At 63.0% G+C, this 15,096-nt stretch overlaps 5 protein-coding genes across 5 annotated transcripts; 3 read left to right on the top strand and 2 right to left on the bottom strand.

Annotated features, from left to right (window-relative positions):
- Positions 1-776: 776 nt before the first annotated feature.
- On the top strand, positions 777-2,576 carry BXZ73DRAFT_97506 (longevity assurance proteins LAG1 LAC1; the record flags this gene model as incomplete). Its single annotated transcript, XM_048027390.1, has 13 exons — positions 777-832; positions 886-930; positions 991-1,066; positions 1,116-1,131; positions 1,186-1,350; positions 1,405-1,532; positions 1,587-1,641; positions 1,693-1,855; positions 1,912-1,990; positions 2,044-2,120; positions 2,178-2,243; positions 2,300-2,437; positions 2,501-2,576. 13 exons carry the CDS (start codon positions 777-779, stop codon positions 2,574-2,576), a joined length of 1,140 nt encoding a protein of 379 aa, XP_047882290.1.
- A 420-nt stretch (positions 2,577-2,996) lies between these two features.
- On the bottom strand, positions 2,997-4,759 carry BXZ73DRAFT_97505 (uncharacterized protein; the record flags this gene model as incomplete). The annotated part of the gene is made up of 5 exons (XM_048027389.1): positions 2,997-3,272; positions 3,345-3,555; positions 3,645-3,775; positions 3,830-4,404; positions 4,600-4,759. 5 exons carry the CDS (start codon positions 4,757-4,759, stop codon positions 2,997-2,999), a joined length of 1,353 nt encoding a protein of 450 aa, XP_047882289.1.
- A 560-nt stretch (positions 4,760-5,319) lies between these two features.
- Positions 5,320-6,477, top strand: BXZ73DRAFT_97504 (histone-fold-containing protein; the record flags this gene model as incomplete). Its single annotated transcript, XM_048027388.1, has 4 exons — positions 5,320-5,413; positions 5,617-5,714; positions 6,196-6,329; positions 6,381-6,477. 4 exons carry the CDS (start codon positions 5,320-5,322, stop codon positions 6,475-6,477), a joined length of 423 nt encoding a protein of 140 aa, XP_047882288.1.
- An 860-nt stretch (positions 6,478-7,337) lies between these two features.
- BXZ73DRAFT_40483 (uncharacterized protein) lies at positions 7,338-10,255 on the top strand (the record flags this gene model as incomplete). Its single annotated transcript, XM_048018583.1, has 2 exons — positions 7,338-8,553; positions 8,610-10,255. 2 exons carry the CDS (start codon positions 7,338-7,340, stop codon positions 10,253-10,255), a joined length of 2,862 nt encoding a protein of 953 aa, XP_047882287.1.
- Positions 10,256-12,982: 2,727 nt separating this feature from the next.
- BXZ73DRAFT_97502 (RmlC-like cupin) lies at positions 12,983-14,296 on the bottom strand (the record flags this gene model as incomplete). The annotated part of the gene is made up of 5 exons (XM_048027387.1): positions 12,983-13,456; positions 13,511-13,638; positions 13,696-13,929; positions 13,994-14,090; positions 14,156-14,296. 5 exons carry the CDS (start codon positions 14,294-14,296, stop codon positions 12,983-12,985), a joined length of 1,074 nt encoding a protein of 357 aa, XP_047882286.1.
- Positions 14,297-15,096: the final 800 nt, after the last annotated feature.

Below are 15,096 nucleotides of genomic sequence, written 5' to 3'. Positions count from 1 at the left end.
TTCCGCCATGCATCGCGTCGTTCGGCCCCCCTCTTCCCCTCTCCCCTGCGCTTACTGTGACACTGGTGTAGCTCCGCTCTCCGCTCTCCCCCAGACGGCTTCCTTATGTCACTCACTCTTCTCGTCTCTACCCAGTCAATGCACTCTATGCTCTCATCGTCTCGCTCGCCTCGCTACACACAGTTACTATACCCCTCCCCATCCGGCTGCCCTCTTGGACCCTGTCTAGGCCATCACGGACATTCATTCTGTTGACGGACCGTTCTTCTCAAGCTTCGCGATCCCGTCCCAAACAAGGGCATAGTCGTACGGGCATACGGACGCCCGGTGCTCTCTGGGACCCGAGTTACCTGCAAGGCATGACGTCAGCTGTAGTGGGCTTTCCCGTTACCGTCATCCAAGCCCCGATCTACTCGACGTGTTCTCCAGACTCTCGGTATTGAGCCGTATCGTGTTCGGCAACTCGGCGTAAAACCAGGGAGCTGCGTCACCATCAAGCGTCCCACCGTACCTTCCTCGACGGTACCTCGTCCCTTATGACTTCGCCCTGCACTGGGGTCGACGGCTTCTGTGCCGTGCCTCGTTTTCCCCATCGCTTCTTTTGCGTTGCTCCGCTCTGCCTTGCGGCTGCTCTCACGCGGGCCAAGCGCAGCAGAACTCGGGTCCGTCCCGGTTGATCGTCCCGTCATCACTTCCAAGACTTTTGCACTCCCAGGGCCCTCGCGCACTTGGTCTGGTCCCCCATCCGCAAATTTCAGTGTTTACCGCGCCTCATCATGTCGCGACCCGTGAAGCGGAGGCCTCAGGCCATCAACGCCTTGGAGGAGATTGAGTGCGTACCGAATGTGTCTTTTACCACCCACCTACTGAAGCCTTTTCCCGCAGAGATGACCCCAGTCACCACATCACTGGTCCCTTCAGACCGCAGACGTGAGTTCTTGTTCGATTTATTCACGCTCCCTCGAACTGAATGCGTGGTCTCTGATTCAGCCCTCTCGGCCAAGAGTCGGCGTCTCCTTCCCCAGCCCCCACCCCTTCTCACAAGGATCCGGACAAACGATTGCTCGTTGGTCAACCGAATCGCGCGGGTTTTGGAACGACATAGTGACGTTCAGATGGCTGTGGTACCAGGTGCGCCCGCTTCTCCCTGTGCTTGTGCTCGCCGTTTCATATTCCCCGCGTCAGTTACGTCACTCAAGATCCTCCTGGTGGTTGTCTTGTGCTGGGTCAACTGGGAGCTCCTTACGCCATACCTCGGCCACACCGTCTCAAACCCATTCACACCCCTCATCTTCGTGTCCTATCGCGTGCCGTCCTCGACGGACGATGACCACGATACCAAAAAGGATGGTTGACATCGCATTCGTCGGTATTACATCGTCTTTTGGGCCTTCGTCCGGCAAGTCGTCGTTTTCAAAATCTTTCGCCCGTTTGCACGATCGTTTGGCATCAAGAAAACTGCCAAGCTGGACCGGTTTGGAGAGCAGGGGTACGCCATGGTTTACTTCGGGATCATGGCTGCTTGGGGAATAGTACGTCTTCAAGCTCTAGTAGTCTTGCCTCGGCTCTGACTGGGTCACCGTTAGCGCATCATGGGGCAATTGCCCACTTGGTGGTATTACACTGAGAACTTTTGGATCGGTCAGTGACGTCGAGTGATACACGCGTGAAGCAAGCTGACGGTTTCTGCAGACTATCCCCACTGGGAGATGAAGCCGGAGCTGAAGCGCTACTATCTGATGCAAACCGCCAATTGGTTGCACCAAACCATCATCCTTGCCTTGGGACTGGAGAAACCTCGCAAAGATGTCTACGAACTCATCGCCCATCACATTGTGACACTCTGGCTTGTCTGGTAAGCGGGCCCTGTCGCTGCGAAGCGGTCGTGTGTGCTCACGCTTTATCCTACAGCTGGAGTTACCTCGTCAATATGACTTTCATGGGGAGCGCCGTGTTTTTGAGCATGGACCTTCCGGACTCGGCCTTCGCGGTACGTCGATGCGCCGACATTGGCACGCGCATACTGAATCCCATCCTCCGCAGTTCTCGAAGCTACTCAACTACCTGCAGATGGAGAGGGCGAAGGCCGTCTCGTTCGTGATCTTCTTCGGCATCTGGAGGTTCGCGTGCTTTAGCTCCGCGTCCCAGCCCCGATTCTGACATCTGCGCACACGCAGCTATTTCCGGCACTGGCTCAACTGGACCATGCTCTACTCCATCTGGTTCGAGTTCGACCTCATCCCGTACGCACTCTCACGGCGTGTCTGGTTCGTACGCTAATATGCTCTGCGTCAACCAGTGAGGCGTCGAAGCAATGGCTCCCGGAGTCGGGGGCGTGGATGGCGCCATGGATGAGATACCAGATGTTCCTGCCCCTTCTGCTCCTCCAGGGCCTCTGCCTGTTCTGGTATGTACTGATCTGCCGCGTCGCCGTCCGGTAAGCTGCACTCCTCCCTCGGTCGTTCACATACGCATGGGGCTGACAGACGACTCCTTCTAGCGCCGTGAGCGGCCCCGCTGAAGGGTTCACAGACGACCGGTCAGACGACGAGGGCGACGGTGAAGGAGACGAGTAGGTGACGACGTGGAGCGCTGCCCAGAGCGCATGACCGTCACGATGCGCGACCGTCGGCGATATGGTGGCTGCCCTGTCCTGCTGTCCGGGAGGCGGACGGCAGCTAGAGCGTACATAGCGTATTACCCCGGCTAACGAAAATACCCAGCGGCGACTGGCGGCGCCGCGATAACTTCAACGTCGTGGCTCGTGAACGCGTGAACGGGCGCACAAGGCCCACCACAGACATGGCTGGGGTTGTGCAGAGTTCTGTTGTGCTGCACGACGAGTATGATACATACAGCGGCGCGGCGCGGCGACCCGGAGATAGGTGGCTTCCGCACGCCTCTCGACTAGCTTCCCTTCCTTGGCTTCCCCCACGTACTGTCACTGTCAGTCGAGGACTGGATCCCAGCGAGCTGGCACCAGATGGCCCCCCACGCTAAACGGGAGCGGCGTTGGCGTCAGCTTCAACCCCAGCTTCAACCCGGCGTCGACACGTCGGCGTCGGCGTCGACGTCGGGCTGGGCGGCATGTTCGCGTCGCTGGCGCGCGGGAAGCCGAAGAAGTCGTCGATGTCGTCCGCGTCCGAGTCCTCCTCCCAGGGCTGGAACTGGACCTTGGCCTGCGTGTCGACGGTGCGCCCCGGCCAGCGGCGGTCGCGCTGCGCGTCGACGGGCTCGCCCGCGGCCATCGCGATCGTCGCGTCAAGCGTGTACTGAGTGTGCGTGCATGCGCAGAGTGAGCGGAGGTCGGGGACAGCGTGGACGAGAGAGATGAGGGGACGCACGTGCGCGTCGTTGCCGGCGTTGTGGAGGTACTCGGTCTGGATCTGGAGCAGGCGGCAGACGCGCTCGAGCGAGCGGGTCTGGCCGCCGGCCTCGCCCTCGAGCGCGGCGAAGAGGTCGGCGGTGTCGACGATGTAGAGCTCGCCGCTGTGCGGGGCGTCGGTGAGCACCTCGATGCGCTCGACCGCCTTCACCATGTCCGACTGCAGGTACCTGCGCGAGCAACGGTGTCAGCCAGCTGTCGATCAGCCGGTCGCTGCGAAGCGCGAGCAGGCACGCATGGAAGGGAAGGGGGCACGGACTTGATGTCCTGGCTGTTGTCGTGGAAGACGAGGAAGAGCGGGCCGTCGGCCCGGTTCTGCGCGATGAGGTCGCGGATGCGCTGCTTGAACTCGGCGCGGCTCACGATCTCGCTCGTGCCGAAGTTGTAGTGCTGCCGCAGCGCCGTCAGAAACCAGCGCTCTCCGCGGTAGAGCAGAGCACGCACCTTCCTGTGGTCGGGGACGTACGTCTGCGAGTAGTGCTGGTGCTCGCGCACGACGAGGTGGCCGTGCTCGAGGCTCGGGCCCCCGGCCTCGAGGTCCTTGTTCCCGTGCTCGTCCCGCGGCCACCACGCGCGGCTCCAACCGAACTCGGTGAGCACGCTGTGGTCGCGGTCCCAGGCCTCGAAGTCGAGCGCGAGCCACGTCCCGAGGCGGCCCGCCCAGAAGGTGCGCACGCGCTCGAACATGAGCCGGCGGTAGGCGAGCAGGTCGCTCGTGTTCCGCAGCCGCTTGTTGTTCTTCTCGATGCTCTGTGGGCGCGGCGGGCGCGGCGGGACCGCGGTCAGCCCCGCGGAGGCGAGGGCGGGACGGCGACGGACCTTGATCGCGCGCTTGAGGACGGCGGCGTCGTTGTAGACGTCGGGCGCGCAGTTGCGCATCTCGTCCTTCTGGATCAGGTACTCGGACGCGGGGAGCGGGATGAGCGCGTCGGTGAGCGCGCAGGCGTGGATGTAGTACCGGAGGTACTCGACCTGCGCGGACGAGAAGAGCAGGCGCATCTCGCCGTTCTCGAACGTCGCTGGGTCCGAGAGCGAGGGTCAGCATCGGCGGAGCCTGCTACTGCTACGGCTGGACTCGCGGTACTGACCGCGATAGAGCTCAATGCCGTTTACGCCCTTTTGCGGAGCGGATGATCGGGGTGTACGAGCGCGTTTAGGCGATCATAGCCTTGAGGGGTTCATGTCCTCAGGATCGGGGAGGGCTTTGTGCCTACAAGTGTGGCCATCGATGTGAGCGGGGACGCGTATTACGATCGAGAGGCGCCCGATGTGCCACTGCGAGTGGAATACTGACCATTCAAAGAAGATGTCGGTGAACCTGTAGTAGCCGATGGTGCCCTGGCGGATGGAGGGGTCTCCGTAGCTTGCAGTCATGGTGGTGAGTGTCGGGTGCAGGTGGGCAGCGAAGGGGCGAGATGGGGGGAGGTAAGGAAGGACGACTGCCGCAGCATGTCGGTCGATGTGATACGGCCATGACGTGCCACTGGGTACGAGCGCCGGCTACGAAGGCTGCAGCACGCAGGGCCCACACTCTCAGAGTGCTGCAGGCCGTCTCCAACGCGACGGGCACAAGAACAAAGCCGACTGTGAGATGAGCGAAGAGCGCGAATGCGTAAGTATGGCGCGTAGGCGCGACAAAGCCCGATGGGATCTCAACCGCGCTTCCGGCGCCTGCCAGAGCGCAAAGCGCGTCCAACGTCTCCTCGGACCTGCCCCGGCAGCCTTTTCCACATCTCTGCGATACCCTCTCAGCCCGGTTCTCTTCCCGTTCTCCTTTTCACGTCCTCCGGACATCTCCTTGCTCTCGTCCAAGCCTACGGCCGTCTCCTTGCTCTCTTACATTCGCGGAAGAAATGGCAACATCACAGCGCCGGCGCAGACCACAGGAGTCCGATTCCTCTTCATCTCCCGCAGCTCCACCCCGTAATCGTAACATGCCGAAGGCACGGAAAAGCACAGGCGGTCGCCCACCACGACAAAGTAACGCCACCGCTGGGCCCTCAAATGCCGGTGGCAAAGGAACCGGAAGTGAGTTCGCGTTTGCCCTGCCTTCATGCTGTCCTGTCCGCGCGAACGGACGCGTCCTAGGCGGCGCGCTGCGTCCGACGCGCTAGGCTCATGCTTGCGCAAGCCGATGCGCGCGGCACGGGGGCGCGTCTGCCTCGCCGTTCGCGTCCCCGGGCGGACGTTTGGGCTCGGAGCTTTGAGCTGACGGCGCCTTGTTCGTGCAGAGAAACGCTTCCGTCCGGGGACGGTCGCGCTGCGGGAGATTCGCAAGTACCAGAAGAGCACGGACCTGCTCATCCGCAAGCTGCCGTTTTCCCGCGTGGTGAGTGCCATACTCGCCCGATCGTGTGTGGCGAAACGGATGCGCCTCGTTCTCCCCGCCCTCGCCCACGCAATCGCCCGGGTGGCGTGTTCTGCAACTTTGTTTTTTTTCCCCGCCCACCACGCCCGCCACTTGTAGCTGCCGCAACGGATGCGCCACCCACTGCAGTAGGGAGGTAGGGAGGCGGTCCGGCGGACGCAGCGCGGGGCATCAGGGTGGGCCCTAGGCTTTTGGGTGCTCTGACCGCATCCATCCGCCTGGGTTACCTCGGGCGGGGGACGTGCTTCTGTCCAAGGTTCCCGACCGCGGGGCCGGTCCGTCTACGTCCTCAGTGGACGCGCGTGGTCAGGGTCGGTGGAGCGCCCGGGGGGCTCTCGTCTGGGCAGCGGGATCGGGGAGAACGCAGGAGGAGAGGGTGGTGTACAATGTCTGGGGCGGGGGATGGGTTGCGTTGAAAGCGAAGGCTGACGGCTTGGGACAGGTGCGAGAGATCGCGATGGACATGATCACGGACACGGTCGAGTACGAGGACAAGGGCCTACGGTGGCAGAGCAGCGCGATCCTCGCCCTCCAGGAGGCGACCGAAGCGTTTCTGGTCCACATGTTCGAGGACGCGTGAGTGTCCGGGCCGTGTGCGGAGAGGCGGCATGCTGACTTGTGTGGCAGGAACTTGTGTGCGATCCACGCGAAGCGGGTGACGATCATGCAGCGCGACATCCAGCTCGCACGGAGGCTGCGAGGGTCTGCAGGCGGGCTGGCGTGAGCGGACGCGGTTCGGGACCGTGCTGGGTGCTGGCTGGTTGGCGATGGCGGGGATGGACCCATGTGCTTTGTGCTGTGCTCTTCCCCGTTTCCCGGTGCTACGATCTCTACGGACCCTCCTTGACATCCTCCCGCGACACCGACCCTTCATCGAACCGATCTCGACTACTGCGACACCCCCTTCCCATTCTTCCATGTGCGCCATCGCGTTGGACCATTGCGAATCGATGCATGGCCCCGTGTGATATCGAATGACGAGTGACGGCCGAGGGGCGGGCGCCAGAGCGGGAATGGAGTGCGTGGACAAGAGCGCGGGGGGCGAGTGACGCGGTCGGATCGCAAACGTCTGCTGGGGAGACCGATCAGCCGTCGTCGGGGCGAGCTGCAGGTGCGGTGATGTCATCCGGGCAGCCCCAGAGCCCAGCACGGGCCCAGCCTGCGAGTGGTAGCGCGACGACGAGGCAGACCCAGCGCCGCCCGCCCGCCGAACAACGCGAGCGCATACACGCAGGCAAAAATAGAGGCTTGCGCTATGTTCGAACGTGGCTCGCGCGGCTCGCGTCTCGCGGCTCGCACCGGGTTTGGGCGTCTGCGGTGCCCATCCGCGGCCTGCGCGAGCCGCAAGTTCGCGCTGACTTTGGTCTAACCTGCCTCCATCCCCGGGGCGATCCCCTCCCTCCGGCCACTTTCTTCGGCCCCTCCTCCGTCCTTCCTCCCCCCACATCCTCCCCTCCGCCACCGCCACTTCTTTCCCCACACGACTCACGACCACGCCCTCTTTTCTCCCGCCCCCCGATGCTCGTCTTCCCAGCCTGATTCTCCCCACTATCTCTATCTCTTCCCGCCAGCCCTCGCTTCCTCATGCGACGCATCGTGGCCGTCTTTGCCTCCAGGCGTTCAGACAAGTCCGACTCGGCCTCCACCGCTCCCTCCACCCGCACCGAGAACACCACCCAGACGACAAAGTCCAACAAGGCTCGCTTTTTCCGCTCCATCTCACGCAAGAGCAAGCCCCTCGATCCCGTCGTCGGACGCATCAACAGCACAGACCTCCACCCCCCCTCCTCGTCCAGTTCCTCCAGCGGCGCACCCACCACCCCCGACGATGATCTCCGCTCCCTTCATCGTGGCCCCAAGGCTTGGATATCCACACCAGCCCTCGATTCCCGTCTAGGTTCGTTCCACCACCTGAACTCCTCCCAGGACGCACGATTCGCCACCGCTGCCCGCCCCTTCGCATCCTCCCCCTCCACGTTCCACACCGACACCGACGACGACCTCTCCGAAGAGTCTTCTCTCGCCCCCGATCCCTCCAGGCCTCCGGAGCGCTCGCCTCCCCTCACTCCCCCCGCTTACCTCCTCGCGGTGACTGAGAACGCGCTTGGCCCTCCATTCGCACCCCCGCCGCTACTTGACGTTCCGGGCCTCCCGGCCTACCCGCGATCGTCAAATCCTCTCCGAGCCCTGCCACGCGTCGAGAGCTTAGAGTCCACCCTCCATCGTACCCGCCTCAGACGCCGTCTTCACCGCGATCTCACCCCAGCCGAGACGCATGAGATTGGTCCCTCTGCCAGCCGTCGGTCCGTCCCTTCGCCTCGCCCCTCCTTGCAGCTCGACGACACCGCGGTCCGCACCGGCCACCCCAGCTTCCATTCAGCGGGCCTCCGCCGCTGGGCTGACCGTCCGTGTTTCGAGGACCGCTTCCGCGTCTTGGTCGCCGAGGATGTCCCGGCCCCGAGCACGAATGCAGAGCCCCTATGGACTCGCGTTGTCCCCGCGACGTCCTGCGGTATTGCCGCCCTGGAGTACTCCATTACTCTGGAGCTGCTCTCTGGGTTCTATGAAGAAGACCTGCCGAAGGATCAACAGCCCGTCCCTGCGACGCCCCGGATCGCGATGCCGTCTCTCGATTCATTGCGCCTCGACACGCAGCCTTCCCTTGGCCTCACCCTCTTCCAGTCACCGGTGGCCCTCAGCCCAGTCGTGGCGCCTGCATCCGCGCCTGCGGCCATTTCTTCGCACCCGCCGTCAGCTCCTGCATCCCCCACGCAAACCATCAAAGCGGCTGCCCCTTCCGGTGAGTACTTCGTTGCGTTCACACCATGTCCGTCGCCGTTGACGACTTGTTTCAAGGCTTGTCAGCCTCACAGTCACGCCCCGTGTCGTACAAGGCGTCTCCCTCTCCGCTCCGGATGGAAGCAGTGTCGGCGTCGCCGCCGGTCACAAGCGCTGTCCCTTCCCCCTCAAGTCTGTCGCTTGCCACGAGCGTGTCCCAGTCGTCCACCGTTTCTCCCTCCTTCGCTTCCCCTCCCGTATCGGCCGCATCTGCGCCTCCAGCCCTCAAGTCAGCGATGAAGCAAGGTGTCCGGTTCGCGGAGGAAGAGAAGGAAGACCAGATCCCTCTCGGGTACGTCATGCGTATCAAGCAGAAACGCGAGGAGAAGGCGCGCTTCCTGCAGGCGGAGCGCGAACGGCGGAAGCACGAGGAGGAAAGAGTACAACACGAGGAGGAAAAGCGGAGATGGGAAGCGGAGCGGTCCAAGTGGGAGCGAGAGAAACGGGCGATGGAAGAGGAGCGGAAGAAGCGGCTCTACGCCGACGAGGTCTCGGCCGCGCGCAACCGTCGGGAGAGCCAGCGGATGGGGTTCAACGGCAACATGACGGGCGAGGGCCTCGCGACCGGCCAGTGGGATCGCGAGCGCAGGCCCTCGGTCCCGGAGGTGATGACGGGAGGTTCGTACTCTCGCGCCGCCTACGACTCGTCGCAGCCCCACCCCCCGCTTTCCTACCGCCAGCAGTCGGAGTCGTCGCTCTCGATCCCCAAGCAGATCCGCCAAGGGTCAACGTCGGGCTCGGGCTCTCCTGGAGACTCGCGTCCGAACAGCGTGTATGGCTCTCGCCCGCCGTCGATGCATTCCAACGCGCCCACGCCGTCATCGTCGCAGCAAGACTTCCGGGAGCGACGCCAGAGTGGCAGCCAGAGCCGTCGGTCGTCTATGATCTCAGAAGGCGGTTCGCGACGGTACTCGCAAGCCGTGCCTATGCCTCTACCGCCGACGATGTGGGGCATGGGACCGATGCCGATGAACATGGGGATGGGCACGATGCCGATGATGCCGATGCAGCCCATAGGGATGCAACCCATGGGGATGCAGCCCATGTACGGCATGGAGCCTCTCCTTCCGCCCTCTCCTCCGTTCATGCACGGCCACGGTGCGCGCTCCCCATCGCAGAATAGCTCGCGCGGCTCCCCGACCCGCTCGCAGTCTTCGTCACCGACGATGATGCGCCAGGGCCTGCCCTCGTCAGCAAACAGCAGCTCGGAGCGCGTGAACTGTCTCTCGACCGGCCCTCACTCCCGCGGCTCATCGGGCTCACCGGCGTCGGCGCGCGCGCCGAGCATCCCGCGGTCGGAGTCGAGTCCCCGCAGGCACGGCCCAGGTCATCAGCGCACGTCAAGCGGGGAGATCCTCCCCCATCGACCGACTGGCCACCCTCGCGTCTCAAGCCACGGCTCTGGGGAGGACCGCGACCGTGACCGCCGTCACTCGCGCGCGGCTGTGCAGGCGAGGCCGTCTCCGACACACAGCCAGTCGATGCCACTGCAGCCGTCCTCTTCCTCGCTCTCGGGACGCCCGCCACTGTCGCAGCACTCGGCGTCGCAGCCGCCGTCGTCGTTCGGCGTGAACCACGCGCGGTCGAGCTGGTCGACTCCCCGCCCGGGCTTCGAGAACGTGAGCAGGCCGGGGCCGGGGAAGCGGCAGACGGTGCTTTCGTGACGCGCGCTCTGAGCGGTGGTCACCGAGCTCCCATCCGTTCGTCCGTCTTCCTATCTTGCGCTGCTGTTCCCGTTTCTGTATCGTGTGGTGGTCTCTGCCGACGATCGTACTCGACGTTCAGTCCTTTACGGACTTTACCATCACTCCCCAGTCCTTACGGACCTCATCCCGGACAAACTACGCCCGGACAAGTAACAACTATAGCATTCATCGTCCCCGCCTGCCTCGCATACGTCCCCGTCCCCCACACACACCCGCATACAATCCAAAACCGCCGCCTAATGATGGACGTTGGCACCGCTCGCGCCGCACCCACGTCGTTCATTGATACCTGACCGCCCCGCGTTCGTTACGTGCCTCTTTCTCCTTGTCCTCTTGCCTACCCGCGTTACGTCTCTCTTCTTGCAGCCGGACCCTCTGGAATTCACTCGCATTGTCCGGAGGTTCCCATTCATGTCTCGCACATTCCGACCGTGTACCCGCACAGGCATTCGTTCACTCATTCATCCATTCGCCCCGCCACCTTGCAGCATTCGGCCTCCCAATTCTCGCACCGCGTCCGGCCCTGGGACTACCAGGCCGGGCGAAAACCCGTACATGTACCTACGTCGCGCGCACCCTCAGCGCGCCTCAGCCCTCCCGCCTCAGCTTATCAGCAGTCGCTCGTCTTCCATGTACCCACCCGCCCGCCGCATACATCTACATGTCCCGCAGCCCCGTCAACGACGATCAGGCCCTGCATCGCGACGCCCAGAGTCTTCAGTCAGCCGCGGCGGACGGCCGGCGGTCGGGCGCGCTCACGCTCGCAGATCGACGTCATCGACGACGTCCTGGGACCTGCGTGCCTCTCCGCCCGTGGCGCGGCGCGCGGTAGGCGTGGTCGACGACGTCCATCAGCGTTGCCCGGGTTCGCGTTCCCAGCGCGCGCGACCCAGCTCTTTGCCGAGAGGTTCGCGCTCCCCACACCGTGTCCCCGCTCCATGTGCGCCCGCCGTCGAGGGCTCGTCTCGTGCGCACGTGTCTTCGTCTTCCTCCGCGTGTATATATAGAGTACTGTATACTATAATACAAAGAGCCGGCGCGCCGACGAGGCTCGACCCCAGCATTCTCTTGTGGACGATTTGGACTTTGTTGGACGTCGCATTTAATTCGTGTTGTCTGCTCTCCTGAGTACAAGCTGTCGATCTCTCCGGAGGGAGAACGGGCGCGCCCCTCCCCCATGTTCGTGAATCACGATGCGCGTAGAACAAGTGGCATTTCGCATCTTGTTCTCGGAGCCATTATGCGCTTGGTGCCGGCAGCAGGAACAGTCGACCTTCTGCAGCCTGCTGGCGTTGTTCGAACAAGCTGCGCCCCGGGGCCCGTGCGTGAGACAGCCTGTGTCCGCCCCCTCACGTTGACGAGGATTGGTGGGGCGGTGAGTCATCGGGACTGCGTGTACGCCGCCGGCGAGCGCGTGAATCCCGTCGCGCGGCGCGGGCGTCGGGCGTCGGGCGACGGGCGTGGATCCCGCAGCGTTCGCAGCGTGCGAACCGACGATCGACGGACCGCGATCGCGCGCCTCGCGAGGGGCTGGCTGTCCCCAGCCTCAGACGTGCTGACGCGCGAGGCCCTCCGACTGGAATTGGAACGGAGGAGGAGGAGGACGCACGGAAATCAGGTCGACGGCGACAGCGGCGCGCACGTGCCAACCTTGCGCGCGTGCGCGGCGCGGCCCTGGCGGAGCTAACGGAAGGGAAGCCGTCCGCGCCTTCAAGCTTCAAGCCTCAAGCCCGCAATCAGCTGTCTTGGAAAGTTCTCCCTGCTGGTTGGGCTTGGTTGGGCCTTCGAGAACCGTGAAATTCAGGGCCGGGCATGGCCCTCGGGCCTCACGGGTGCGCCGAGGGGCGTTTGCCGCGTGGACCCACAACCACCCACCAGCAGGCGGGCGGCCGCCCCTGGGGTGGCTTGGCGGCTCGGTCGATCTCCCGAGCTCAAGCACGAGCCGAGTGGGATCCATGGCTTGTGCGGCACGTAAGTCTCTGCGAGAACCTGACCACATCATTCCAGAGCCGTCGCGTGTCGAGGAGGATCTGCTCGGGCGGGTCCACCGTTTGGACGCTGGCAGGTGTCGCTCCGGCTGGAATGCTGATCCTTCCCAAGGCTCGTCGCACGCATCCGAAGACACTTGGCTTTTCGACCGTTTTCCTTGACCATTCTATTTGATTGGCTTGTGTCGGCAGCATACCTGCGCCAGCAGCATGCCCCTCAGCCAAGTCGTTGGATGTCGACACGGTACCACGAGGAGGTCGACATCCATACTTTCGATCCTCACTCCCGTCAAAGCTGCAACTCCAAATCGTGCACCGAAAGATCGGCCAATGAGTGTGCCAACGTCTGCACGAGGCTGGATTTTTACGGAGATGCGGAGGATAGGTACGTACCACACTTGAGCTCTGCGGCACATGGCTTGACTTTTAAGACAGGAGAAATGCTTTTGGGAAGTGGGTTGTCGATTGGTGAGGGTTGGCGGACTCGTCGGTTCCGCATGCACACCACGCCAATGGATGCTCGAAAGCAGATTATGATCATAACAGATTCGTAACAATAATGTCCGTTGCAGCAGCGTGAAAGTCCAATAGGTCATAGTAGTAGGCTACAGTGAATGAAGTCCATGAGGGGAATTTAATATCAGATCAAGCGCAAGACACCCGCAGAGACCGGCGTTTCACCAGCGGCGCGTCCCTCTCACGAGTCGTACTTCTCGTCTGTGGGCACGCGTGCGCGGCCCGCCATCTCGGGGCGGACGTAGAACCGGTTCGCGCGCGACTGTTTGCGGCGGCCCGCGATGTACACCGCGCCGATGACGACGTACCCGAGGCCCATGACGCCGACGACGGCGCAGAGCGCGATGAGCACCGTGTTCGAGATCCCGCCGGCGCCCGTCGCTGCGTCCGAGTCGTCCGCGAGCGCGCCGAGCACATTGGCGGTCTGCTGCGACGGGTCGCGCGAGTTGTGCGTCGAGGTCGAGGACGCGCCCGCGCTGCCGTACACCTTCGTCGAGCTCGCGGGCCACGTCGACATCGAGGTCATCGACGCCATCTGGTTGGGGAGGGCGTTGCCGGACACGCGGGGCTGGCGCTGGTTCGAGAGCTGGCCCTCGCGCTTGATCCCGCACCGGTCGAGGCACTCCTGGCGGCCGAGAGCGAAGTTGTCCGGGATCTGTGGGAGGGGATGAGGACGCGCTTCGACATAGGTACGTGAATCATAGCTCACCTGGCTCTCGATCCACGCGACGTTCTCAACACCAACGTCGCCAAGAGAGGCGGCGACGACATCAGGAGGAAGACCAAAGTAGCGCTGAGCAATGGACTCGACGCCGGGGTCCTCGCTGTTGAGAGCCGCTGGGGGAGGTCATTCAGTACGTGTGTTCTGCAGCAACTTGATCCTGAGCAACTCACCGACGAACATGACCGGGTCACAGAGCTCGTTCTGCTGGTAGTGGATCGAGCCCTGAAGGAATACCTGTGCGCTCCCGGTCTCGATCTGGTTGAAGACGAAACGCGCGCCGTTCTCCGCGATCATGCCGGTGGTGAGGGTGCCGTTGACGACATAAAGCATCTCCGTAGCACGGGGGTGAGTGTGGGGAGTGTTCATCCCACACGGCTCGAGGAACCCGATGGTCATGGCAAGGCCTGAAAGTGAGAGTCACGCAATCGTCAGCTTCTGTGAGAGTTATGATATCTCATAGTCGCTTACCATTGTTGACGAGTACAGGAAAGTTGGAGACAGTAGCACTGAAGCTGCTGCCACCCGCTCCCTTGGCCGGCGTCGCGTTGAAGAAGTTGAACACAAACTAGGGCACATGTGATGTCAATCATGTGATAGAAAGAAGATGCGCTTTTGAATTTGAGTACTCACGTCTGAGTCCTGGTCCAGGATCTTGATACGGTCATTCTGCGTAGGCGCGCTCTTGAGCGAGGCAACCTGCTCCGCGGGGGAAGCAGCGAGGACACCAGCAGCAACCGCGAGGGGCACAAGAAGCTTAGACGAGGCGAACATCGTGGATGGGGGAGGGGCGTCGAGAATAAAAGAGAAGAAAGGAGGAGGAGGAGAGGAGGGGAAAGTGGAAGAGCGGGATGCTGAACGGTCTCTGCGCGCGCGCTCTTTATAGTTGCGACAGAGCGGGCGAACGTCCTTACCAGTGGTTTGGTAGGCCTCGTGCAGAGGCTGGTGTGCAGAGGCGAATACTCGTCCATCCAATAGGAGCGTCGACGCTGGCCGCCTGGGCCCGGGGGCGCTGTCGCCGCCCGGTGGGCCCTGCGCCGGCGCGCATCACCCCGCGACAAGACTCGCAAGGGCGCACAGGGTCCGTAGCAAAACGCGAGTTCCCCGAGCGAGCGCGCGAGAAACGCGATGCACCAGTCTAGGGCGCGGGGGCGCCCATTCCCGAGCAGTCCGAGTGCTGTGAACATCAAGGGGGGTGGAATGGTGAGTGTCGCACAGGTGCGGATGTCACGAGGCTCAATTCGAAACGTAGCCCTCAGCCGCATGGAGTGTCAAGAGGAGACGTGGGCGGTGGCAGCCCAAGCGCTCAACTGCAAGACAAGGTATCTTTGAAGCCGGGTCCACCCCCTCATCAGCGAAGAGGCGTATCCTGCTATGGGCGGTGAACATTGAACGCCCAGCGCCGAAGCGTGATCTCGTTAAAGAATGAATTTGATTTGGAGTTACACCCATCGCCTTCTCCGATCGGGGGAAAGATTTAAGAGAGAGTTGACAGCCGCCACTAAATCTGCACCAACAGAGTTCGGCGGTGAGCACTGAGAGTGGGCGGAAAGCTACACAAAAGGCACCGAAAG

This window comes from Epithele typhae (genome assembly GCF_022376455.1).
Source record: "Epithele typhae strain CBS 203.58 chromosome Unknown BXZ73scaffold_4, whole genome shotgun sequence".
NCBI lineage: Eukaryota > Fungi > Basidiomycota > Agaricomycetes > Polyporales > Epitheliaceae > Epithele > Epithele typhae.
This window is presented reverse-complemented; position numbering and strand designations above follow the sequence as displayed.